Source organism: Ahaetulla prasina, chromosome 10 (genome assembly GCF_028640845.1).
Source record: "Ahaetulla prasina isolate Xishuangbanna chromosome 10, ASM2864084v1, whole genome shotgun sequence".
NCBI lineage: Eukaryota > Metazoa > Chordata > Lepidosauria > Squamata > Colubridae > Ahaetulla > Ahaetulla prasina.
The window spans coordinates 12,868,635-12,895,020 of NC_080548.1; the positions used below are offsets into that span (position 1 = coordinate 12,868,635).

At 42.5% G+C, this 26,386-nt stretch overlaps 1 protein-coding gene across 1 annotated transcript in view; it reads right to left on the reverse strand.

Annotated features, from left to right (window-relative positions):
* RUNX3 (RUNX family transcription factor 3) overlaps positions 1 to 26,386 on the reverse strand; it is a 126,503-nt gene that overhangs the window by 15,324 nt on the left and 84,793 nt on the right. The window contains exon 4 of the mRNA XM_058195973.1: positions 20,833 to 20,994. Within this exon, the coding sequence (XP_058051956.1) occupies positions 20,833 to 20,994 (162 nt within the window). The remainder of the gene's footprint in view (positions 1 to 20,832; positions 20,995 to 26,386) is intronic.

Sequence of the window (26,386 nt, forward strand, 5' to 3'; positions counted from 1 at the left end):
ACCGCCCTGAGTCCCTAGGGAGATAGGGCGGTATATAAATATGAAAAATAAATAAATAAATAAATAAATTCACTTAACAACTGTGTGGCTAACTTAAGAACTGCACTGATTCGTTTAACAACTTGTGGCAAGAAAGGTCGTAAAATGGGGCCAAATTCACTTAGCAGCTGTCTCGCATAGCAACAAAAATTTTGGGCTCAATGGTGGTTGTAAGTCAAGGACTACCTGTATTGCTGTCTAAAACTCTGCCCACAGCCTGGAGTTCAATCCTGACCATGTTTGGTTCAGCTTTCCATCCTTCCAAGGCCAGTCAAATGAGGTCCCAGATCGTTGAGGGCGATAATGCTGACATTGTAAACTGCCCAGAGTCGGCTGTAAAGTATTATGGGGCAGTATATACGTCTAAGGGATGCGGTGGCTCAATGGCTAAAATGCTGACCTTGTCGATCAAAAGGTCGGCAGTTTGAATCCCTAGTGCTCTGTAATGGAGTGAGCTCCTGTGACTTGTCCCAGCTTCTGCCAACCTAGCAGTTCGAAAGCACATAAAAAATGCAAGTAGAAAAAATAGGGACCACCTTTGGTGGGAAGGTAACACCATTCCGTGCGCCTTTAGCATTTAGTCATGCCGGCCACGGAGACGTCTTCGGACAGTGCTGGCTCTTCGGTTTTGAAAGGAGATGAGCACCGCCCCGTGGAGTCGGGAACGACTAGCATATATGTCCGAGGGGAACCTTTACCTTCATATACGTCTAAGTGCTGTTGCTATTGTTTTCACAATTTTGTTTGGTTTAATTTTTAAGATGATTTTAAGTGAAAGTGGGGGGGGGGAGAAGAAAAGAGAAAGGGAGAGAGAGGGGTGGGGAGAGAATGACACACAGAGAGAGAAGTACATATGCTGTAAAAGGAGAATGCAACGGGGCCCAAAATCTGGCACAAATGGAAAAATTTACTTGGTTTTGTCGTGTCTGCCAACATTTCAGAATTAGAAATGAGGGTCATGAATATTTTAATATGCTTTGTCCAGCATGACACGCACATGCTTCTCTTTCCTCTTTTCCCAGCTCCTTCACATGCAGGCAGACACACCCCCCCCCGCAACACCCATTTGTGACCACCTCCCACAATTTTGTTGGCATTCCTGCCCTCCTTCCCCCTATAGAGAACTCTTTCCTAAAAGAGATGGCTTCATAGGTCCCATCAAAGAGGAAATCTAAATATGGTTGATGTCATTATGTTTATAATAGGGATGACAACCCTTTAGAGCCCAGTTCTAGGGAAGGTTGTCATTCAAGTTCTGATCATTAAAGTGGACTTAAAAAAAATTTACTCTCCAAAGTAATGGGCTATTGTTCCATTCACCCATCAACGACGAGCAAAGTCAATGGGAGAAGCCAGATTTGCTTAACACGCATGTGATTCATTTAATGACGAGAGCAAAAAAAAAAAAAGTTGTAAAATTGAACGTGACTCACTTAACAATGACCTCATTTAGTGATGAAAGTTTTGGTCTCAGTTGTGGTTATAATACCAGTATAAAAGGATTGTTACTGATTATAGGGGGTAGTGCTCATATCCGTTTGAAGGCCATTGAGCTAGCTGTCTCCGAAGACATTTCTGCAGTCATATGACCAGCATGATGTCATGGGGTGCAGTTACTTTCCAGGGGCGGGTTTCAAATCTCATCACTACCAGTTTGCTCGTGTGTGTGTGTGCGCATTAATGTGCATGCGGCGCTTCTGCACATGCGCAGAAGCCTCTGGGCGGGTGGGCGGAGCCTCCTGCCGCTGCCACTACCGGTTCGCCTGATTCGGGGCCAACCGGTAGCAACCCACCACTGTTACTTTCCCACCAGAGTGGTACCTATTTATCTACTCGCATGCTTTTGAACTGCTAGGTTGGCGGGAGCTGGGGCAAGGAACAGGAGCTCATCCTATTGCGTGGGTTTGACAAGCCCCCCCCCCATCTTAATTGCTGAGCCATCTCACTACTATATATCACAACACACACACGTGTGTGTGTCTGTGTTCGTGCGCGTGTGATTTGTGTTTGAGGTTATACCAGACATATATGGTATAACCCAGTGATGGCGAACCTTTTTGGCACTGAGTGCCCAAATCAGAATGTATGTGCATGTGTGCGTATGTGTGGGCGCCGAAATGCTGGAAACCTGAAGACAGGCTGGCTGGTGCAAGCATGCCTGTTTTTTAGCTGTTTTTGGCTGTTTTGGGGGCCGTTTTCAGGCTATTTTCAGGCTGTTTTTCAGGCTGGCATGCATACTACAGGTTCGCCATCATGGGTATAACCTAGCGGTCTGCAAACTCGGTTCTTTTAAGACTTGTGGACTTCAACTCCCAGAGTTCCTCAGCCAGCAAAGCTCTGGGAGTTGAAATCCACAAGTCTTAAAAGAGCCGAGTTTGCAGACCCCTGGTCTAACCCCATCTCTCTCTCTCTCTCATCCCTCCCTCCCTCCCTCTCCACCCCCCCCCCCCGTCTGTCTCTGGAGACCCATTTTTCTTTCTATAGAACATTTGGAGAAACTACTGTTTATGAACCGCAATCCTATCAGGTGTCTCTCTGGATGTGTTCCACTGAATGCCGTGGGCTTTACTCTTAAGTAAGAGAGTAGTAAAGTTCCCTCCCTCCTTAAACAGCAAAGCAAAATCAGAACCCTGACTGTGTCTGCAAACGTCTTTAGAAAGACCAAAAAACAAAAACAAAAACCTCTTCATCTCATCATCATCTGACCATGGGCTAATAATATATAAACAAGATATTATCAGGGAGAAAATATAATTTGTTCCTCGTGTTGCGTGCATCGGAACTTAAAAAAAGAAAAGAAAAGAAAAGAAAAGATGGCTCAGCTCATTCATAAAGCTTTTGGCCGATGCTCAACCGAGCAAAAAAGTTCTACGGCCTGGAAGCCAAGAAGAGCATAGACAATCCTCTGTTGCAATTGCAATTGGCAAAGGTTCTTTAATTTACCCTAACAGGTTGCCTCGGTCTTGATTGGCTGCGGAACGATACCGCCAGCCATGCTTCCAGCCACCCCAGGGAGATAAGGATTCCATTGATTAAAATGAAAATATGGCATCAAATCAGCAAACCCAGAAAAAGCCCATGGAAGAGAAACAAGCAAAGAGGCAAACAAGCAAGCAAAATCTAGCAAGAATCAGCTTTCCGTCTACGTTGACAGAATCCAGATGTTTGAGGCTAGAGATTTTACCAGGTTTTGCTGTGGGATTGCACACTGAAGCGGGGGGGAGGGGGAGTGGAAATCCTGGGTGAGCATCGGTGGATATACAGGTGGTCCTCGACTTACAAAAGGTCATGAAACGATGGTTCGAAGTTACAACCGCACTGAAAAAAGTGGTTTCTGACCGTTTTTCACACTTACGACTGCTGCAGCACCCCCATGGTCACGTGATTTACATCTGGAAAACAGAATAACAGAGGAAGGGACCCCGGAGGTCTTCTAGTCCAACCCTCTGTTCAGGCAGGAAGCCCTATACCATTTCAGACAAATGGCTGTCCGATCTCTTCTTAAAAACTTCCAGTGTTGGAGCATTCGCCGCTTCTGCAGGCAAGTTGTTCCACTGATTAATTATTTTAACTGTCAGGAAATTTCTCCTTAGTTCTAGGTTGTTTCTCTCCTTGATGCTTGACAACTGGCTCATATTTATGACGGCTGCAGTGTCCCAGGGTCACGTGATCATCCTTAGCAACCTTTCGACAAGCAACGTCAATGGGGAACCCAGATTCACTTAACAACTAACTTAACAACTGCACTGATTCACCTAAGAAATGTGGCAAGAAAAATTGTAAAATGGAGCAAAACTCACTTAAATTTCTCACTTAGCAACGTGAATTTTGGGCTTGATTGTGGTCGTAAGTCGAGGACTACCTGTACTTTCCATTCTGGTGACTTAAAGGCGTCTTCGAGAGTTATCCAACTGTTGTTATGTAACAATAATAGGAATAAGGGCAGATTTATATCATTTCAACAATGGTTGGGTGATGTTATGAAGGTCCTATAAGCAGGAGTGAAATCCGGCACAGGGGTCTCCAACCTTGGTCCCTTTAAGACTTGTGGACTCCAGGTCCAGACAAGATAACTCCTTCTTGCTTAAAAGTCTGTGCTGACCAATTGGCCCCCATCTTCACCCATATTTTCAATAAATCACTAGAGATGTGCTATGTTCCTTCTTGCTTCAAACGCTCTACCATCATCCCAGTGCCGAAGAAGCCCACCATCAAGGAACTGAATGACTACAGACCAGTTGCTCTAACATCTGTAGTCATGAAAACCTTTGAAAGGCTTGTGCTTTCCTACCTGAAAACCATCACGAATCCGCTCTTAGACCCCTTGCAATTTGCATACCGAGCAAATAGATCAACAGATGATGCTGTTAATATGGCTCTGCACTACATCCTACAACATCTTGAGTCTCCAAAGACCTATGCAAGGATCCTTTTTGTAGACTTTAGTTCAGCATTCAATACCATCATTCCAGACATTCTTCTAACTAAGCTAAACCAGCTACAGGTACCGGAACAGACTTGTAAGTGGATCACAAGCTTCCTAACAAACAGGAAGCAGCAGGTGAAGCTAAGCAAGATCACATCAAATACCTGTACAATTAGCACAGGGGGCCCCCAAGGCTGTGTGCTCTCCCCACTTCTCTTCTCTCTGTATACCAATGACTGCATCTCCAATGATCCATTTGTTAAGCTACTGAAGTTCGCAGATGACACAACAGTGATTGGTCTCATTCGAGACAATGACGAATCCGCATATAGACGAGAGGTCGAACAACTAGCCTTGTGGTGCAACCAAAACAATCTGGAACTGAACACACTCAAAACCGTAGAAATGGTGGTAGACTTTAGGAAAACCCTTCCATACTTCCACCTCTCACAATACTTGACAACACAGTATCAACAGTAGAAACCTTCAAATTTCTGGGTTCTATCATATCGCAAGATCTCAAATGGACAGCTAACATCAAAACATCATTAAAAAAGGACAACAAAGAATGTTCTTTCTGCGCCAACTCAGTAAGCTCAAACTGCCCAAGGAGCTGCTGATCCAATTCTACAGAGGAATTATTGAGTCTGTCATTTGCACCTCTATAACTGTCTGGTTCAGTTCTGCAACCCAACAAGAAAAACACAGACTTCAGAGGATAATTAGAACTGCAGAAAAAATAATTGCTACCAACCTGCCTTCCATTGAGGACCTGTATACTGCACGAATCAAGAAGAGGGCCGTGAAAATATTTGCAGATCTCTCGCATCCTGGACATAAACTGTTTCAACTCCTACCCTCAAAACGACACTATAGAGCACTGCACACCAGAACAACTAGACACAAGAACAGTTTTTTCCCGAAGGCCATCACTCTGCTAAACAAATAATTCCCTCAACACTGTCAGACTATTTACTGAATCTGCACTACTATTAATCGTTTCATAGTTCCCATCGCCAATCTCTTTCCACTTATGACTGTATGACTATAACTTGTTGCTGGCAATCCTTATGATTTATATTGATATATTGATCATCAATTGTGTTGTAAATGTTGTACCTTGATGAACGTATCTTTTCTTTTATGTACACTGAGAGCATATGCACCAAGACAAATTCCTTGTGTGTCCAATCACACTTGGCCAATAAAATTCTATTCTATTCTATTCTATTCTATTCAACTCCCAGAATTGAAGTCCACAAGTCTTAAAGGGACCAAGGTTGGAGACCCCTGATCCAGCAGGTACTGACAGTTCTGAAGAACCGGTAGCAGAAATTTTGAGTAATTCGGAGAACTGGCAAATACCACCTCTGGCTGCCCCAGAGTGGGGAGGGAATGGGGATTTTGCAGTATCCTTCCCCTGCCACGCCCACCAAGCCACACCCACAGACCTGGTAATAAAAAAAATTGGATTTCACCACTGGTTGTAAGCCATTAATGGAGAAAGATGCATTTTTCTCTCTCTTTGAACTATAATTATGGCAGGTAGCCCTTTCTATATTGAAATGGGCTTTGGGTTAGCAGAGGTTTACTAACTATAGTACAGGTAGTCCTCAACGTACAACCACAAAAGAACCCAATATTTCTGTTGCTATTTCTGTAGTTAAGTGAGTTTTGTCCTATTTTATGACCTTTCTTGCCCCAGTTGTTAAGTGAATCACTGCCAGTGTTAAGTTAGTAACACAGCTGTTAAGTGAATCTGGCTTCCTCATTGACTTGGCTTGTCAGAAGGTTGCCAAAGTTGATGACATGAACCCAGGACACGGCCATGCAATGGTCATAAATATGAGCCAGTTGCCAAGCATCCGAATTTGCTGCAAGAATCGTAAGTGTGAAAAACAGTCATAAGTCACTTTTTTTCAGTGCCGTTGTTATCTTCAAATGTTCGCTCAATGAACGGTTGTAAGTCAAGGACTGCCTGTATGGAAAGTCACAAAAAAGAACTTTTGGCCTTGGCTTAATGCTTTCATCAGAAGGACCCAACTCTTTCAGGAATGAAGTTATTCCAGACTTTGAAAGGAGGACTAGAAATGACCCTGACCAAAAGTGGGCAAAACGGGAAGTCTGAACAGAGCAGAACTACAAAAAGCTGGGTTTTATTTTAATTTGACTATAACTTACATTAAAGTCAGTTAATATATTTCCTCTGCATTTTAATGTTGTTGTTGCGAAGTCATGTCCGATTTATCATGACCATGGACAATGTTCCTCCAGACCTTCCTATAACTTACATTAAAGTCAGTTAATATATTTCCTCTGCATTTTAATGTTGTTGTTGCGAAGTTATGTCCGACCTATCATGACCATGGACAATGTTCCTCCAGACCTTCCTGTCCTCTACCATCCTCTGGAGTCCATTTAAGCTCACGCCGACTGCTTCAGTGACTCCACCCAGCCACCTTGTTCTTTGTCATCCCGTTCTTCTTTTGCCCTCAATCTTTCCCTGCATTAGGCTTTTCTCCAGTGAGTCCTTCCTTCTCATTAAGTGGCCAAAGTATTTGAGTTTCATCTTCAGGATCTGGCCTTCTAAAGAGCAGTCAGGGTTGATCTCCTCTAGGACTGACCGATTTGTTCACCTTCCAGTCCAAGGGACTTGCAGGAGTCTTCTCCAGCACCAGAGTTCAAAGGCCTCAATTCTTTGGTGCTCAGTCTTTCTTACGTTATGTTATGTTATGTTATGTTATGTTATGTTATGTTACGTTACGTTACGTTACGTTACGTTACGTTACGTTACGTTATGTTATGTTACGTTGTTATGTTATGATGAATTTTAATAGCTTTCCTCTATTGTTGCATCAAAAAGCATAGCTCGACAGAAACTAAACTTTTCCAGTACCTGATAAACTGGGCCCCAATTTAGGGTAGAGTTATATGTCAGTGGACTCTCATCTCTTTTCAGGCCAACAAATTTACTATGGAACAACAGATCATATGATGGTATTGATTTGATTTCGCAAATCAATTTTCAAATCCATTTCCCGCTTGAGCCAAACCTCTTCCGAGTTCTCTGACCAACTCAGAGATAATGTGGATAGTGTGATTTGTTATGAATGCTTGGTCCAAATTGAAAAACTGGCTTGATCCAGAGAGTTGAATGGATTGCTTTAGAGCAGGGCTCTCCAACCTCTGGGAGTTGAAGTCCACAGGTCTTAAAGTTGCCAAGGTTGGAGACCCCTGCTTTAGAGCGTGAAATCTCCAAATCAAATCTTTTCATAGCTGTCGTCTCCAGTTCACTGTCTCTCTGTGGCCAACCAGATACCTCTGACAAGACCAATGCAAGGCAGGAAAGAAGCAACTGATTTCAGGAACAACATCCACATTGACACGGTCCTTTTCAGAGGATGGCTCAAATCTTAAAAACATACAAAGAACAGTTGCAGGAACTGGGCATGGCCAGTCTAGTGAAAAGGAGAACGAGGGGTTGCCTGATAGCAGGGTTCCAATATTTGAGGGGCTGCCAGAAAAAAGAAGGGGTCAACCAGAGGTGAGTTTCAGCAGGTTCTGACCAGTTCTGGAGAACTGGTAGAGGAAATTTTGAGTAGTTCTGAGAACTGGTAGTAAAAATTTTGACTGGCCCCATCCTCATCTATTCTCTACCTCCCGAATCCCAGCTGATTGGGAGGAAATGGGGATTTTGCAGTAACCTCCCCCTGGATTGGGGACAGAATGGAGATTTTACAGTATCCTTCCACTGGAGTAGGGTCGGAATGGAGATTTTACAGTATCTTTCCCCTGCCACGCCCACCAAGCCATGCCACGCCCACCAAGCCACACCCACAGTACCGGCAGTAAAACATTTTGAAACCCACCACTGGGGTCAACCTATTTTCCAGAGCACCAAGAAGCAAGACAAGAAGTAATAGGTGGAAATATAATCAAGGGCAGAAGCAATCTAGAACTAAGAAGAAATTTCCTTAGGAGATTTCCTTGGGAACAATTAACCAGTGGAACGACTTGCTTCCAGAAGTTGTGAATGCTCCAACACTGGAGGCTTTTAAGAAGAGATTGGACAACCATCTCTCTAAAATGGTATAGGGTTTCCTGCTTGAGCAGGGGGTTGGGCTAGAAGACCTCCGAGATCCCTTCCAACTCTGTTATTCTGTTATGAACTATTATTGCCTGATCCCACTTTTTCATTCTTCGTGGTGGGTCTTGCCTGAAGGGTAAAGTCTCTTTGCAGCTACTATTTTTCTGGTTTTTCATTCCATTTGCAGCTGGAGATGACCATCGCTCTTCCGTCCTGCCCCATCCTCCTAACCCAACCTAAACCGTGAGCAAAATTTACCAGTTCAATCATAACAGGTTTTTTTTTTTTAAAAAAAAGCCACAGACGTTTATTGCTTCCTTCTGAAAAATTTACTATGGCCCGATTTATATTTCTGGATTTTGCGCATTCCTGTATTTCTTTCTTGGCAATTTGGAGGGCAAGTATTTAACTTGTCTTGCTGCCAATCAAAATATTTGAAGGAAATGTTTATTTTCTTCTGGAAATCGCACCAGCTGCTGCCTTAACTGAATACACTCATTTAGAAATAAGAATTTAGCCATTGTGAGAGCAAGTATGGCATCGGCACACACTGCGTTTTTTTGACCCAATCTATCAACGGAAATGGCAACACTTTGGATCAGGGAGCTGGGAAGTGAAGAATGCGTGTTGAACCAGAGGTCACTGCCCTGGCTAATATCATGCCAACACTTTGAGGGCTCCCCATCCTCAGCACCACCAAACAGGAATTCCCTACTGCGCTGCTTTCCAAAGTGCTTTGTCCTTTTTAAATAAAAGGTTGCCATTATTTTATTTCATAAAAAACACAAGCAACCCTATGCTGATCGACCTATCCAGTCTAGTGGTCTGTTCTCACAACAGCCAACTGACTGGACAAGGAAGCACACCAGTTTCCCAACCAATGGACTTCAGAAGAATTCCCGTCGTCATCAAGGCTAACAGCCCTTTTTTTCTTTGGAGAAAATCTAGATCTTGTGTTGACCACATTTTGGGCTGGTGAGCAGGTCTGGAAGTTGGCACCAGAGTTCTGTAAGCTGTGGGCTTTTCCCATTTATAAAATAGTTGTCACGGTGGGCGAGGCCACTTTCAAAACATTTATATATCAAAAGATAAGCAGGTGAGGTTACTCCCCACCAACCGTAGAGATGCTCTATGAACCCATGAGATACCATGATGGTGGTTCTGAAATAATTACGGGAATTGTTAAATGCTATGGGGTGCTTGGTGCTTTCTGAGCTTGGTGGTTTCTTGCAGACATTTCATTACCTGAACTAGGTAACTTCATCAGCGCCCTGATGACGTTGCCTAGTTCGGCGATGAAATGTCTGCAGGAAAACCACCAAGCTGAGATAGCACTAAGGAGTTCATAGTTCAACCCTGAGCTGCAAATATTCTCTTCTATGGGTATACCCTGACTGCAATTTCCATGGTTTATTACATTATTGATATGTTTTAGTATTGGAGTTCAATATATTAAAACATACACATTTGGGCAATGCATATATTAATTGGGCACCTGGAAATACCATAGCAGAGAGGCCACCTGGGGCATGGACTTCCATGTTTTGCCGTTCTAGATCAACAGCCAAGACTGCACATATATGAGCAATCAGAAGCAACCTCACTGGCATCAAGGAGTAAAGACAGTATTTTAGCAGACCTCTTTGGTTCCCAGAGAGAAATCACCTGCATTCCTTATAAGCTTCCATCACTCCTTTCTCAGATAGAATATTTGTGCAAGCCCCCAAATATTCATCTATGAGACAATGGCAGATCAGAGCCAGCCATTCATACATTCCTAAAATAGCTGTCTGCTTTTCTGGACTAAGTTACATTGACTGACAGGATAAACAGGAGAGGGATTTAACACCCATGCGTAAATGTTTATGCTGACTTCCTCTCTTCTTTTCCTTCTGGTTTTTCTTTCTCAAAAGCCCTTTTCTGCTCTCTGTTTTCTGCAATCTTCCTCCAGGATAAATCTGACTTCCCACCCCAGATGCAACCTTCAATTCATTAAATGCAATCACTTAAAAAGATTTCACCCGATTCATCAGTTTGTTGTATAAATAAAGATTGCTTTTCATCAGAGTGTTTACAAAAATTACAGACAGCTCTTTGTATATGATAAGATTCCTTCTCCTCTCTCTCAAGCAACGTCTTTCAAGAGTTTTCCTTTTTCTGCTTCTTTCCATTTTTGTTTTGTTTTGTGTCTATTATATTGCCAGCCTGTGGGCAGGGATTAGCTTAATCTTTTAATATCCACGCAGCAGTCAGAACATTGTAGAGACTTTATAAATAATCACAGCAACAGCATCACACCTGAAAATACTCTAAATTTTAGTTAATATCCTGAAATTGCATTTGATTGCCTTTGACTCATAAGCTGCCCATTTGAAATAATTAAAACAAAATGCCTGCTTACTTCAGAACACCCATTCCCTCTATATGTAAGCACACATAGTCATCAAGAATTGTTGTGATCAGGATGGATGTGTATATATCATTCAGAAAAGAGAGGAAGGGAGACCAAAAGAGAGGCGGAGACTGCCGATTTGCACAAATTGCGCATGCACGAATTTAGCAGTCTTCCAAAATTTAAGGGCTGTCACAAAGAAGAGGGGGTCAACCTATTCTCCAAAGCACCTGAAACAGTGGTGGATTGATCCCAGTTCACCTTGGTTCGGGCGAACTGGTAGCAGTGGTGGTGAGAGGCTCCACCCACCTGCCCAGACATCATCAAAAATGCTCTGCGCATGCGCAGAAGCGCCACGCGCTTGCAAAGCAGCTGCATGCGCCCATGCACTACCAATAGCAAACCGGTAGCACCAGGATATGAAACCCACTACTGACCTGAAGGCAGGACCAGAAGCAATGAATGGAAACTAATCAAGGAGAGAAGGAACTTAAAACTAAGGAGAAATTTCCTGACAGTGAGAACAATTGATCAGTGGAACGACTTGCTTGCAGAAGTTGTGGGTGCTTCATCACTGGAGGTTTTTAAGAAGAGATTGGACTATCGTTTGTCTGAAATAGTATAGGATTTCCTATTTGTGCAGGGGGTTGTACTAGAAGGCTTCTAAGGTCTTTGTAAAGTATTTAAAATTGAAAGGAACCTGCAGAATTTGTGTACCTGAAATCAAATGACCAATGCACCTGTGATCAGCTGATCTAGGTTTACCTGCCTGCTCAATCTGTTGGCCAAATGTGAAGTCTAGGTTCCCACCTGGTGCCCTGGGTATCAAAGTGTCTTTTTTGATTTTCTGAGCATTAATGCCTAGATGGCTCCTTTGCAAATGAACGGACCCTGACCACCAAACATGCATTCAAAATTCCAGATGTGCTTATAGGTCTGAAAATTGGAGAGGAACTCCAATTGGAGAGGAAAATTGGAAAGGCCAACAGATCTCCTGGTTTTATGCTTGGAGTGGAATTGCACTAGGCCTGGGATCTCTACACTTGCCAACTTTAAGACTTGTGGACTTCAGCTCCCAGAATTATCCAGCCAGCCATGCTAGGGATCTGGGAGTTGAAGTCCACGAGCCTTAAAGTTGGCAAGTTTGGAGAACCCTACATTAGAACATCTTTCTGGTGCTCTCAAGAAGAGAATATGATGAAAAGAAGGATGCACAGCCACTAAAGGGAAGCTTTGGTGATTTTCAAGAGGGTATATCTGCATATCGGACATAAATAAAATTGAGGGAATCCAGAGATATTTCACAAGAAGAGTCCTCCACTCCTCTGCTCGCAATAAAATACCTTATGTCACCAGACTCCATATTTTGGGCTTAGACAACTTAGAACTATGCCAACTTCAGTCTGACCTAAGCATAGTACATAAAATTATCTACCACAATGTCCTACCTGTCAATGACTACTTCAGCTTCAGCCACAATAGTACGCGAGCATATAATAGATACAAACTCAAGGTAAACCGCTGCAAACTCGATCGCAGAAAATATGATTTCAGTAACAGAGTGGTCAATGCCTGGAGTGCACTACCTGACTCTGTAGTTTCTTCCCCAAACCCCCAAAACTTTAAACTTAGACTGTCTACTGTTGATCTCACCCCATTCCTAAGAGGTCTGTAAGGGGTGCCCACCGTCCCTGTCCTAATATTCTTTTTTACTTACTCTTTTCATGTATCCAAATTATGTTTATACTTTTATCTGTTATCTTATATATCATTGACAAAATAAATAAATAAATAAAAACCAAATAACTTTTGAAATCTGTTTTACCAGCCGGGCTCCCCAACTGGAATGAAGCTTCCTTTGCAGCTGGAGGGAAGAGGGAAATGGATGTCTTGAATCGGCACCCTTACAATAACTTGCAAATTCCTCAATAACTCAGTGGAGTTTTTCAATGAATGGCCCAGCAGTTAAAGCCATCAGTCTGTCATTTTAGCTCCCAGGGTTGGGTTGCAATCCCAACTCCGTTAGCGGAAGGAAGGGGAAGGAAACCCATTGAACCGAAATACGGTGTTAAAGCTAGTTCTGATTTTCTGTTTATTTATCTGTGCGCTGCCCATGCTGAGGAATACCCTTAGCAAACACAATTCTCCGAGTGTCACGTCTGCTGTAGTTAAACAGCACAACCCAATGTTGAAGGGGGAAGGAATCTGTTTGAGACAACCTCAAGGATTGCAGAAATACGCAGAAATACATAACGGCTTTAGAGGGAATAAAAAAAATGTGAGACAGGGAGAATCATAAATTGCCGGATGAGGCCTCTGGCTATTCATTGGCTGTAGAATGCCATTTGATGTGGGGGAGAAAAATAAAACTTGCAAATTGACAGAACAGCAGAGCAGAGTGGTTAAGGCGCTGGATTAACACTGGGAAGGCCTACATTTAAATTTATCCTCAGCAGAGTTTCAACTCTGCTGGGTGAGTCAGTTCAACCACTCTTGCAAAGTTGTTGTTGTAGGAAAAAACAAATTAGTGCTAGGAATGCCATTTAAGTTCTTGGAGGAAAGATAGGATATGAATCCATCAAGCAAAACAGAACAGCTGGGCTCTTGTTGTTCTCATTGGCTTTTAAGCTAAATGCTGCCCCTGCCTCTTCTCACTTCATATATCTTACAGATTAACAGAGTTGGAAGGGACTTTATAGGTCATCTAGTCCAACCCCCAACCCCGCTCAAGAAGGAGACCCTACACCATTTCTGACAGGTGGCATTCCAATCTCTTCTTGAAAGTCTCAAGGGATGAAGCTCCCACAACTTCCGAAGGCAACTTCTGTTCCATTGGGTGATTGTTCTCACTGTCAAAAAGTTCCTCCTCATTTCTAGGTGGAATCTCTCCTTGGGTCAGTTTCCATCCATTATTCAATAGTATATTGAACTAACTTCAATCATAGAATATAATTATTCAATTATATATATTTAAAAAAACTTACAAACCTATATAATAGAACTTCACAATACAGGTAGCCCTCCCTTAATAATCCTAGTTGGGATCAACAACTCTAAGCAAAGTGAACATTAAGGAAAACATCACCTGGCCACCCTATTTAGAGACAGAAATTTTAGCAGTCTTGGTTGTCGTTGTTCAGAGAATCTCCCACGGTTGTAAAACAAGACGCCATGCAATTGCAACTTGAGACCTCCTGCTGGTTTCTCCACTGACTCTGTGGGAAACCAGCTGGGAAGACCACAATTGGCAATCAGATTAGCGTGAGATGATGCGGCTATCTTAAATTCATGATGGTTGCCAAGCACCTGAATCATGATCATGTGATCACGGGGATGCTGTAATGGTTGTAACTGCGAGGACCAAGTCATAAGGCACTTTTTCCCGTACTGTTGTAATTTCGGATAGTTGTTAAGTGAAAACTACCTGTATTTCTTTCCCCACGACAGAAGGCTCTGTTTTAATACCACCGTTTTCTCAGGAACTCTGAGAACTGGAGTTTCTTGGAGACCTTGGAGTTCTCATATCAAGTGATCTAAGTGCCAAAGCCACTGCAACTACATCGCCAAAAAGGCATTAAGAGTTGTAAACCTAATCTTGCGTAGCTTCTTCTCCGGAAAGATTACACTACTAACCAGAGCATACAAAACATTTGCTAGACCAATTCTTGATTACAGCTCGCCGGTCTGGAACCCACACCTCATTTCGGACATTAATACAATTGAGTGTGTCCAGAAATATTTTACAAGAAGAGTCCTCCACTCCTCTGATCACAGCAAAATACCTTATGCCACCAGACTTGAAATTCTGGATTTAGAAAATTTAGAACTCCGCCGCCTTCAGCATGACCTGAGCATAACTCATAAAATCATCTGCTACAATGTCCTTCCTGTCAAAGACTACTTCAGCTTCAACCACAACGATACACGAGCACACAATAGATTCAAACTTAAAGTGAACCGCTCCAATCTCAATTGTAGAAAATATGACTTCAGTAACAGAGTTGTTAGTGCCTGGAATGCACTACCTGACTCTGTGGTCTCACCCCCAAATCCCCAAAACTTTAACCTTAGACTGTCTACTGTTGACCTCACCCCATTCCTAAGAGGTCTGTAAGGAGCGTGCATAAGAGCACCAGTGTGCCCACCGTTCCTGTCCTAATGTTCCCTTTGGTTGTATTCAATCTGTGTGGTTATTTCATGCTTATACTAATATATATTGTTGTGTTTGACAAAATAAATAAATAAAATAATAAACTGATTTAAAATTTCTCTCAGTTATGCTTCTGAACTGACTTTGCTGTTGGAGGAGGTGGACGGTGCTAATGCTGGTGCTTTCTATTCTATTTATTTATTATTTTATTTATTTATTTATTAATTTGATTTCTATACCGCCCTTCTCCCAAAGGACTCAGGGCAGTTTACAGCCTAATAAAACATAATTATACATATAATATAAAAATTTAAAAAACTTATTAAAAAACTAATTCAATTTGGCCGAATTAAAACTTAAAAAACAATAATAAAACTATAATAAACCCCTATTAAAATTACTATTACTTCAAGCCAGCCCTGCGCGGTAGAACAAAAACGTCTTCAACTCGCGACAAAAGGTCCGGAGGTCAGGGAGTTGTCGTAACCCTGGAAGCAGCTCATTCCAGAGGGCAGGTGCCCCCACAGAGAAGGCCCTCCCCCTGGCGGTCGCCAGTCGACATTGTTTGACTGACGGCACCCTGAGGAGGGCCTCCCTATGGGAGCACACAGGTCGATGGGAGGCAATTGGTGGCAACAGGCGGTCCCATAAATAACCTGGTCCTATGCCATGGAGCGCTTTAAAGGTGGTAACCAACACCTTGAATTGCACCCGGAAGACCACTGGAAGCCAGTGCAGCTTGCGCAGGAGAGGTGTTACATGGGAGCTTCGAGTTGCTCCCTCTATCACCCGTGCAGCCGCGTTCTGGATCAACTGGAGCCTCCGGGTGCTCTATCCTAATAGCAACATTCAGTACAGGTAGTCCTCAACTTACAACAGTTCGTTTAGCGACTGTTCAAAGTTACAACATCCCTGAAAAAAGTGACTTATCCCATTTTTCACACTTCCAACCGTTACAGCATCCTTATGGTCATGTGATTAAAATTTGGATGCTCGGCAACTGGTCCATATCAGGGGTGGGTTCCACTTACCTTTATTACCGGTTAGCAACAGGAGCGCGTGCGCATGCTCAATTCGCTCACATGCATGCTTGAGCTTCTGTGCATGCACAGATTGTCAGTGATGACATCAGGGCAGGTGGGCGGAGCCTCCCACCCCCATTACTACCAGTTCGCAAGAACCGGACCGAACCGGGAACAACCCATCACTGGTCCATATTTATGATAGTTGCAGTCATAAGGGGGAGGTCATGTGATCCCCTTTTGCAACCTCCTGACAAGCAATGTCAATGGGGAAGCCAGATTCACTCAACAACCGGGTAATTAACTTATCAACTGCAGTGGTGATTCACTTAACAACCGAGGTAGAGGAAGTCATAAAATGGGGCAAAACTCACGTAGAAAACGTCTCACTTAAAGGTAGAAAATTTGGGCTCAGTTGTGGTCGCAAGTCGAGGACTACCTGTATTGTTTCTCAATCTGAAAGAACTCACATCGCCCTTTGATGCAAGTTGGAAGAGAAGTATGGGAAGCCATGGAGGCTGAAGATGACTCAAGAGATGAACATGCGATGAAATAAGCTCTTGGCAGGCATTCTTGGCCATCTTAGCATTACATCAGGGCAACGCAATACACTCGGCCAATGGTGGGATTCAGCCAGTTCGCACCACTTCAGGAGAACCGGTTCTTAGCTTTCTGAGCAGTCTGGCAAACTGATTGCTGGAAGAAATCATTAGGGCAGAGAACGGGTTGTTAAATTACTTGAGTCCCACCACTGCATTCTTAAGAACCTCAAGAGGTTCACCAAAATTTGGAAGAAATTTCATTGCAAATTCTTCTGCATCGACATGGAATGAGAACTGGGAGGAAAAAACTAAAAGCAGAAGAGTTTTAATCTACTGTTGTGCTTTAAAGTAGGTCTCATTTTATCTCTTTAGCCAGCAACAGGTTTTATGTGATTACCCAACTGGGTAAAATAGCATTTGAAGAAGATGTTTCCTGGTTGGGTAATGAAATGCCTGCAAGGAATCAACCACGCTCCGAGAGCACCAAGGTTCCTATGGTGTTATTTTTTTAAAAAAATTCAAATAGCAATAAGACTGCTTTCAAAATCTTGTGCGCGGTAACGGGCTACTGAAGAAGAAATACAAAGGAGAGGAAAAATGAAAGCAAGGAGATCATCTCTGGAAAAGGGGAAACTCTGAACCTCAGAGAAAAGTCACTTTCCTTCATTAATACTCAGCTTTCTTTGGAAAACTCTTTTGCAGCTGCCAAATTAAGCAGATGGGGAAAACCCTTTTAGAGGCTGAAGGGAGAATTTTTCAAAAGCCAGATCCAGGCAGTGACTTTGGCAGAAAGGAACGCACAATGACCACCTTGCCACTTTCAAACAAGAGAGGGAATGCGATACCATAAAAGAAGAGGACAAAAACCACATGTTTCCTTTAGCCGTTCTATGCACCAAGATAATTCGTGGTGTGTTCTTGGTGCTTCTCATTCTTGGATAAGAAAGCAAAACGTCCTCAAAGAAAAACGAGAAAGCCCAGTTGCCTCTTGAAAAAGCACCTTTGGGACAGTGTAGCACGGATTTGTCAAAATTATTTTGTCTCGGTTTACGTGGCTGTCCTCTGCAGCTATTATGCATTTCTGGAAAAGATGCAGCTGCTTTAAAGAGCTTGTAGATACTGTTAAGTGAAACACTTGCTCCATTGACTGCAGGGCATGGCTGAAAAAGTCAAAATGGTGCCCATGGCAAACAACAACAACAAGTGGAGCTTTGATCACATCGTTGTGGCCTCTATCTTGAATATTTTGGCCATACCCTGCAGATTTTCCTGGTGTCATTAAAACACTTGTTCTCTTTACATGCTACACTACTGGGTGGCTCAGTGGCTAAGACACTGAGCTTGTCAAAGAAAGGTCGGAGGTTCGAATCCGTAGTACAAGTCTCCTGCATGAGCGGAGGGTTGGACTAGATGACCTCCAAGGTCCCTTCCAGCTCACTTACTGTTGCTTACATGGTTTCCCTCATGTTTAACTCCCATCTTTCCTCCAGGAAGGATAAAACGCATACATTTAGTAAATATATATATATATATTTACTTTTCTACAAAGCTGAAGATAGGTTTAGCATAAAAAGACAAAGCTACCAAGATTGTTGTGTGGTCTTCCCAGGCTGAGACCAACACGGCTGAATTAATTGGTTAAAGAAATTGTAATTGTGGCTTTTGAAACCTGTTGCTGATTATTGTATGAATGTTGCTAGCATTTTGCCAAAGCATAACTGCTTTCTTCAAAATGGAATAAGGCCATTTCTGCTACATCTGAGAGCGTTCCAACCCATTCTGCTGAAAGGATCCTGAATGCTGAAGTCCCTTCCATTGCACAATCTTGACAGAGGACACCACTCTGTTCCCCCCACCCCACCCCACAAACGACCCACAAAAATCTAACAATGCATCTGGTTGGGCTTTTAATTTTATTGCAGCTTTGATGTATCCTTGCATCTGGCAACATTTGCTACCCAAATAGACCACTGTGGGTGGAAACAGAAGGATACCCAGTAAAGGAAAAGGGAAATGTATAGTAAGGGAATATATTTAGATCCATGCTAGCAGAAACTTTTCAAACATAACAAAACACTTTAACTTAAAACATAGCTTCTTCCTCTGTCTTCTGCACATTTTTTGGCCTTAAGTCGTTTATCTTTTATAGGTAGTCCTCATTTTATGACTGCCTCATACAGCGACTGTTTGCACTGACAACTGTGATGAAAAAGTAAATTTGCAACCAGTCCTGTAGGAGGTGACCAGGTTGAGCTCAAGAGTGGGGTCAAACGCATCTTCTGTTTGGAGTTTCTACTCCCCATAAGAGACCTAACACACACACACACACACACACACACACACACACACACACACACACACACACACACACATTCTTAAAGTCCATTGATTGTTATCTGTCCCCAATTCACTAATGGGGAAATTACTTTATTGTCATTGCACCTCATACAATGAAATTAAATGCCATCTTCACTGTACATTGTAACCATGAAAATAAAACACAAACACACATCCTTCACATTCTATACAATTGAATTGAAAACCCCTGATATTGCATTAATATTGCACTATACAATAGAATTCGATATAGTTACTGCACCGGGATAGAAGCTGTTTTTCAACCTATTTGTCCTTGGTTTTATTATCCTGTATCAGATTTATTTTTCATCTGCCAGATGGTAATAGTTAACAACAACAACAAAAAAAGGGTGTCCAGGATGAAATGGATCTTTAAGAATGTTTTGAACTTTCTTAAGGCAGCGGGGGCTATAAAGCTCTTCCAAAGTGGGGAGAGGGCAACCAATGATCCTCTGGGCCAGGGGTCTCCAACCTTGGGAACTTTAAGACTTGTGGACTTCAACTCCCAGAATTCCTCAGCCAGCACAAGTCTTAAAGTTCCCAAGGTTGGAGACCCCTGCTCTGGGCAATGATGTTAACCCTCTGGAGGGCTATCCTATCTGCCACTGTGCAATTGGCAAACCATACACAGGTGCGGTCGATTGGATTCTTGTGAATAGATAGCATGAAATAAATTTATAGGACTTTTGAACTCTATCCTGCCTTCTAACTTCTTGCACCTGATAGTCCTCACATTTACTCCCTCTGCAGGTCTGTAAACCTGAAGTAAGATCGCAAACACAGATCAGGCCCCCAGGGGGAGGGCCTTCTCTGTGGGAGCTCCCGCCCTCTGGAACAAGCTGCCTCCAGGGATCCGTCGACTCCCTGACCTCCGGACCTTTCGACGCGAGCTCAAGACATTTTTGTTCCACCGCGCAGGGCTGGCCTAATAATTTTAACGGGTTTTTTTAATCAGAGTTTTATTAGAGTTTTAATTATTCCTAGCTAAATTGAATAAGTTTTTTAACAATGTTTTAATTTTTGTATTCTTGTTTTTTACCTTGCTGTAAACCACCCTGAGTCCTTTGGGAGAAGGGCGGTATAGAAGTTAAAATAATAAATAAATAAATAAATAAATAATAAATCAGTGGTTTCAGTTAGCTACTGCTTCTCTTAACAAAGGGAATGGCCAGCCCCAATTGTGGTAGCTAAATGAGGATTACTTAATTAATAGCAGTGTTTCTTAATCTTGGCATGTTTAAAATTTGTGGACTCTCCAGCCATTGTGTCAAGCTGTATGCTATACCACATCAGAGAGAACAAATGCAGCCCCGCAATGCCCATAGAGACAGTTGATTCAAGCCAGTTCACCATTTGGATGCTATGCAAACAAGAGTTCAGTTTAAATTATTGTTTGACCAAAGTTTTGCCAATAATGTTGCTGCTGGTTATTAAGGAGGTAAGGAAGTCCATAAACTATGGTTAAATAAAAATCGAAATACCAAGAGAGGAGAATATTTGCAGCTCAGGTGTTAACTGTTGGGGGGGGGGGGCTTGGTGTTCTTTGAGCTTTTCTTGCACGTGTGATGCACTGATGATGTTACCTAGTTTGGTAACGAAATGTCCACAAGAACACCTACCAAGCTCAGAGAGCAACAAAGACCCCCAGAATCAAAATGGTGACCGCAGTGATGTGATTGAAACTCAGCCTGATTATTATTATTTTTTACATGATGCAAATGAAAAATAGGCAGAGCTTTGATCACGCTGTCACAGTTGTATTTTGGCTTTTGGAACCATGCTCTGCAAACACCTCACAAGTAACCAAAGCTCTTACCTTGAATCTGGCTTTGAGCTTGTGTACCAAAGTGCCCTGGAGCGCCCAGGGACCCTCGAGAATTGGCCGTCGTCGGAGTGACTCTCATTGAGTGCCGAAGCCTTTCCAGTTCTCCATAACGATCTTGGAATTTCGTTTGTTCTTCCAACTTCTGCCTGTGTCCTGAAAAAAACAGGGGAGTGGGAAATAAATCAGCAAAGACGTTCAAGGTCAACTCAGAGAAGCTCCCCTGACCCCAGAAAAGGTACTCAAGTAGTCCTCAACTAATGACCACAATTGAACCCAAAAATTCTGTTGCAGTTGTTAAGTGAGTTTTGCCCCATTTTACGACTTTTTTTGTCACAGTTGTTAAAGCATACCATCCAAGTTGTTAAGTGAATCATGCAGTTGTTAAATATAGGGACTAGCCATAAGTCACTTTTTCAGTGGTGGTATAACTTTGGACAGTTTTTTTTAATCAACTATCAATCCGAATAGAGCTGGAAGGGACCTTGGAGGTCTTCTAGTCCAGGGGTCTCCAACCTTGGTCCCTTTAAGACTTGTGGACTTCAACTCCCAGAGTCCCTCAGCCAGCAAAGCTGGCTGAGGAACTCTGGGAGTTGAAGTCCACAAGTCTTAAAGGGACCAAGGTTAGAGACCCCTGTTCTAATCCAACCCTCTGCTCATGAGTATAGGAGACCCTATACCCATGATGGCGAACCGATGGTACACGTGCCAGAGGTGGCACGCAGAGCTCTCTCTCCTGGCACGCGTGCCGTCGCCCAAGGTCAGATCTCCGTGGCGTTTCTTTCGTGAGCTTCTATGTCCCTGCAAACGACGAAACAGAAACTCAAGAAGGAAAAAGATCTTAGCTCTTGCCGCGCTCCCGGTGTTGGGATGCCCCACCTCCCGCCAGCCAGTTGATCTTCGGGTCTCTGCTGAGCATGTGCGCATGTCCATGCATGCTCACAGTCGCACATGACCACTTGTTTGTGCACATGTCCGCATGTTCGCATACATGTCTTCGTGTTCATGCACATATCCATGCATGTGTGCGTTCAGGTGCACCTTTCAGTTTGGGCATGCGCGTGCACACAGTTTGGGCATTTGGTGTCTAAAATGTAAATGTTTTACCTTTGATGAAGGTATTTTTTTTCTTTTTCTTTTATGTACACTGAGAGCATCTGCACCAAAACAAATTCCTTGTGTGTCTAATCACACTTGGCCAATATAAAATTCTATTCTATTCTATTCTATTCTATTCTATTCTATTCTATTCTATTCTATTCTATTCTATTCTATTCATGATTCTTGATGAATGTATTTTTTTTCTTCTTATATACACTGAGAGCATATGCACCAAAACAAATTCCTTGTGTGTCCAATCAAACTTGGCAAACATAAAATTCTATTCTATTCTATTCTATTCTATTCTATTCTATTCTATTCTATTCTATTCTATTCTATTCTATTCTATTCATGATTCTTGATGAATGTATTTTTTTTCTTCTTATGTACACTGAGAGCATATGCACCAAAACAAATTCCTTACGCGACCAATCACACTTGGCCAATAAATTCTATTCTATTATTCTATTCTATTAAAACGTTCACCATCACTGACTCCCCTATGCCATTCCAGGCAGGTGGCTGTCCAGTCTTTTCTTAAAAACCTCCAGTGATGAAGCACCTATAACTTCTGAAGGCAAAGCTGTTCCCCTGGTTAATTGGCCTCATTGTTAGGAAGTTTTTCTTGAATTCCAAGTTGCTTCTTTCCTTGATTAGTTCTCATCCATTGTTTCTTGTCTTGCCTTCTGGTGCTTTGGAAAATAAGTTGAAACCCCCCCCCCATCTTCGTTGTGGCAGCCCCTCGAATACTGAAATACTGCTATCATGTCACCCCCTCATCCTTCTTTTCTCTAGACCGGCCAAACCCAATTCCTACAACCGTTCCTCATATGTTTTTGTCTCCAGGCCCTTAAACATCTTATTTGCTCCTCTTTGCACTTTTTCCAAAGCCTCAACATCTTTTTTTTTTTGTTATGTGGTGATCAAAACTGCTAAGTAAATGGTTGTAAATCAAGGATTACCTGTACTCTCTAGTACAGGGGTCTCCAACCTTGGCAACTTTAAGACTTGTGGACTTCAACTCCCAGAATTCCTCAGCCAGCAAAGCTCCATAAGTCTTAAAGTTGCCAAGGTTGGAAACCCCTGCTCTGGTACAGTCACCGTCTGAGAGTTCAATTAGGTGGGCATGGATTTGAACTCAGGTCTTTGCAGTCTGCTTCCAACTCTCTTAACCATAATACCACACCATGGACTTTCATAAGCTGCAAGAAACGGAGGTCCTGGGCTTCTGGAGGGATCTTGTTGGCTCAATAGAATAGAATAGAATAGAATAGAATAGAATAGAATAGAATAGAATAGAATAGAATAGAATAGAATAGAATAGAATAGAATTTTTTATTGGCCAAGTGTGATTGGACACACAAGAAATTTGTCTTGGTGCATCTGCTCTCAGTGTACATAAAAGAAAAGATGCGTTCATCAAGGTACAACATTTACAACACAATTGATGATCAATATATCAATATAAATCATAAGGATTGCCAGCAACAAGTTATAGTCATACAGTCATAAGTGGAAAGAGATTGGTGATGGGAACTATGAAACGATTAATAGTAGTGCAGATTCAGTAAATAGTCTGACAGTGTTGAGGGAATAACGCCATTGGGTTGCTTGTTGAATGACTTTCCTAACTTCCACCAAGTTCTATTTTTGCTTCCCTTATTGTATGAAACACCTGTATCCATTGCAAGATGCAGCGTGTGAAAATTGTGTCCCTGGAAGTGTCCCAAACCAAAAAAATGTGTCCAAAAAGTCCCATTTAGCTCTTGGCTATGAATTTATGGTGAGGGGAATCCCCTGGCAGAGAAATCCTTGCAAAACAGCCGCTGAAGTCTAGGCAGCTCAATCAACATTGTGTAACGGAATTAAACTCCAGGCCCTTTCTGATATTGCGGTTAAGGCTTTAGACTGGGGAAATCCATGCCAAAGACCACCTTAGCTGAGGAAGTTTATTGGGAGACCCTGGGCCAGTCATTCTTTCTCAATCCAGCCTACTCACAGGGTTGTCGTTTGGGGAGAAACTGGGTGGGGGGAGTTTGCAGCTTTTTGCTCCTGCAGGAAATATAAGGTGTGTGGCTCACAATGAATAAATAAAAGCATGCATTCTCTTTAGTTAAAATTTTTTATATGTTTTTATCAGAGGTGGGCGTCACATTATTATTATTATTTATTAAATTTTTATACCGCCCTTCTCCCGAAGGACTCAGGGCGGTGTACAGCCGGAGATAAAATACAAAATATATACAATTAAAAACAAATTAAGACATAGCAAAATTATAAAATGGCTAATGATTAAAATTAAATTTAAAATATTTAAAAATATTAATAAAACCCCAATTTAAAATCAAAATTATTATGCCAGTCCCGCTTGAATAAATAAGTATGTTTTTAGCTCACGACGGAAGGTCCGAACATACTGTAACTGGTTCGCCCAGAACCAAAAATGTGAGCGCGTGCGTGCGGCATCGAAAAACTGGCGATTATAGGACATGATAGCGCCAGGGTGAGTGTGTGGGCTGTTGGTCAGAACTACCGGTTCGTTTGAACCAGTCCAAACCAGCCCACCACTGGTTTTTATTCTTGTTGTACAGTGTTTGCAGGTAGTCCTTTACTTACAATATTTGTTTAGTGACCCTCCTAACTTACGATGACAACGAAGAAGACAATGACTTGCGTCTGGTTTTCACACTTAATGGCCGTTGCAGCATCCCCTTGGTCACATGATCAAAATTCGGGCACTTGGCAGGTATTTATGATGGTTGCACTGTCGTGTGATCACTATTTGTAACCTTTCCAGCCGGCTTCTGACAAGCATCAATGAGGGAAGCCAGATTAGCTTAACAACCTCATAATTCACTCAACAACTGCAGCTTAACAACTGTGGTGAAACACGTTCTAAAATGTGGCAGAACTCACCTAGCCTTGTTAGCAGTGGAAATTTTGGGCTCAGGTGTGGTTGTAAGCTGTACCAACTCTGAGCCTCTTCATATGAGCCGAGGTATTTGTAAACTTTTAAATTCCCCTACAGCAGCGGTTCTCAACCTGTGGGTCGCGACCCCGTTGGGGGTCGAATGACGATTTGCCAGCGGTTGCCTAAGACCATCGGAAATATGGAAAGTACACTTGCGAGTCGAAGAATCGCACTCCAATGGTTGACTCCACAAGCCAGCTGCAGGCTCTTCAAATCGCTAGCCGAATTCGGCTTCAGGCGCGATGAATTAAAAAAGAGAGAAATCTTTGCTCTGATGTCTCCCTCTCAAGCCAGCTGCAATCACTCCCAATCGCTAGCCTAATCTGGCTTCAGGCGCCATAAACTTAATAGGGGAGGAGTCTCCGCTTTAATGCCTCCATCCTCAAGGCAATCGCAAGCAGTTCAGATCGCTAGCCAATACGGCTTCAGGCACGATAAATTCAAAAAAACAGTTTGCCGCTTCCCCCCCCTCTTCTGCAGCTGCTGAGGTGCGCTGAGATCGCTGCCTATCATTTGCACATGCTTGCGGACGATTTTACGGTTGGGGTCGCCACATCGTGGGGAATTGTATTAAAGGGGTCGCAGCACTATAAAGGTTGAGAACCACTGCCCTACAGAAAGCCGAGTTCCTTCTTCCAAGTTCTAAACTCTCCCATCCTTCTGTGACTTTGATTTTTTTTTATATACTTCAAAGATTTCCTTTTGGTCTTTAAGCTCAAAGTTATGGCCACCATTGTACATACATGGATGGATGGAAAGTAATCAAGGAGAGAAGCAACATGGAACTAAGGAGAAATTTCTTTTTCAAAAGCCAACTTTCTTTTTCCTTTGAAGACGTTTTGCTTCCCATCCAAGAAGCTTCTTGGAAAAGCACTTTGAGGACAACCACGACCTGGATGACTTAAAATCTCCACAGACCTTCCAACTCAGTTTATTCTGTATTTGTTGCTTGTATCCTTACGATTTATATTGCTATTACTTCCTGATTGCTTATTTGTACCCTGTGACTATCATTAAGTGTTGTATCTTATGATTCTTGATGAACGTATCTTTTCTTTTAGGTACACTGAGAGCATCTGCACCAAAGACAAATTCCTTGTGTGTCCAATCACACTTGGCCAATAAAAGTCTATTCTATTCTATTCTATTCTATTCTATTCTATTCTATTCTATTCTATTCTATTCTATTCTATTCTATTCCAGGGGTCTCCAACCTTGGCAACTTTATGACTTGTGGACTTCAACGCCCAGAATTCCTCAGCCAGCATAAGCTGGCTGAGGAATTCTTGGCATTGAAGTCCACAAGTCATAAAGTTGCCGAGGTTGGAGACCCCTGTCCTATTCTATTCTATTCTATTCTATTCTATTCTATTCTATTCTATTCTATTCTATTCTATTCTATTCTATTCTACCTCCTATCTTGTTCAAAGAAGGCAGAAGAGACAGTAAAGAAACTCTGTTGGCTAAAACAGCCAA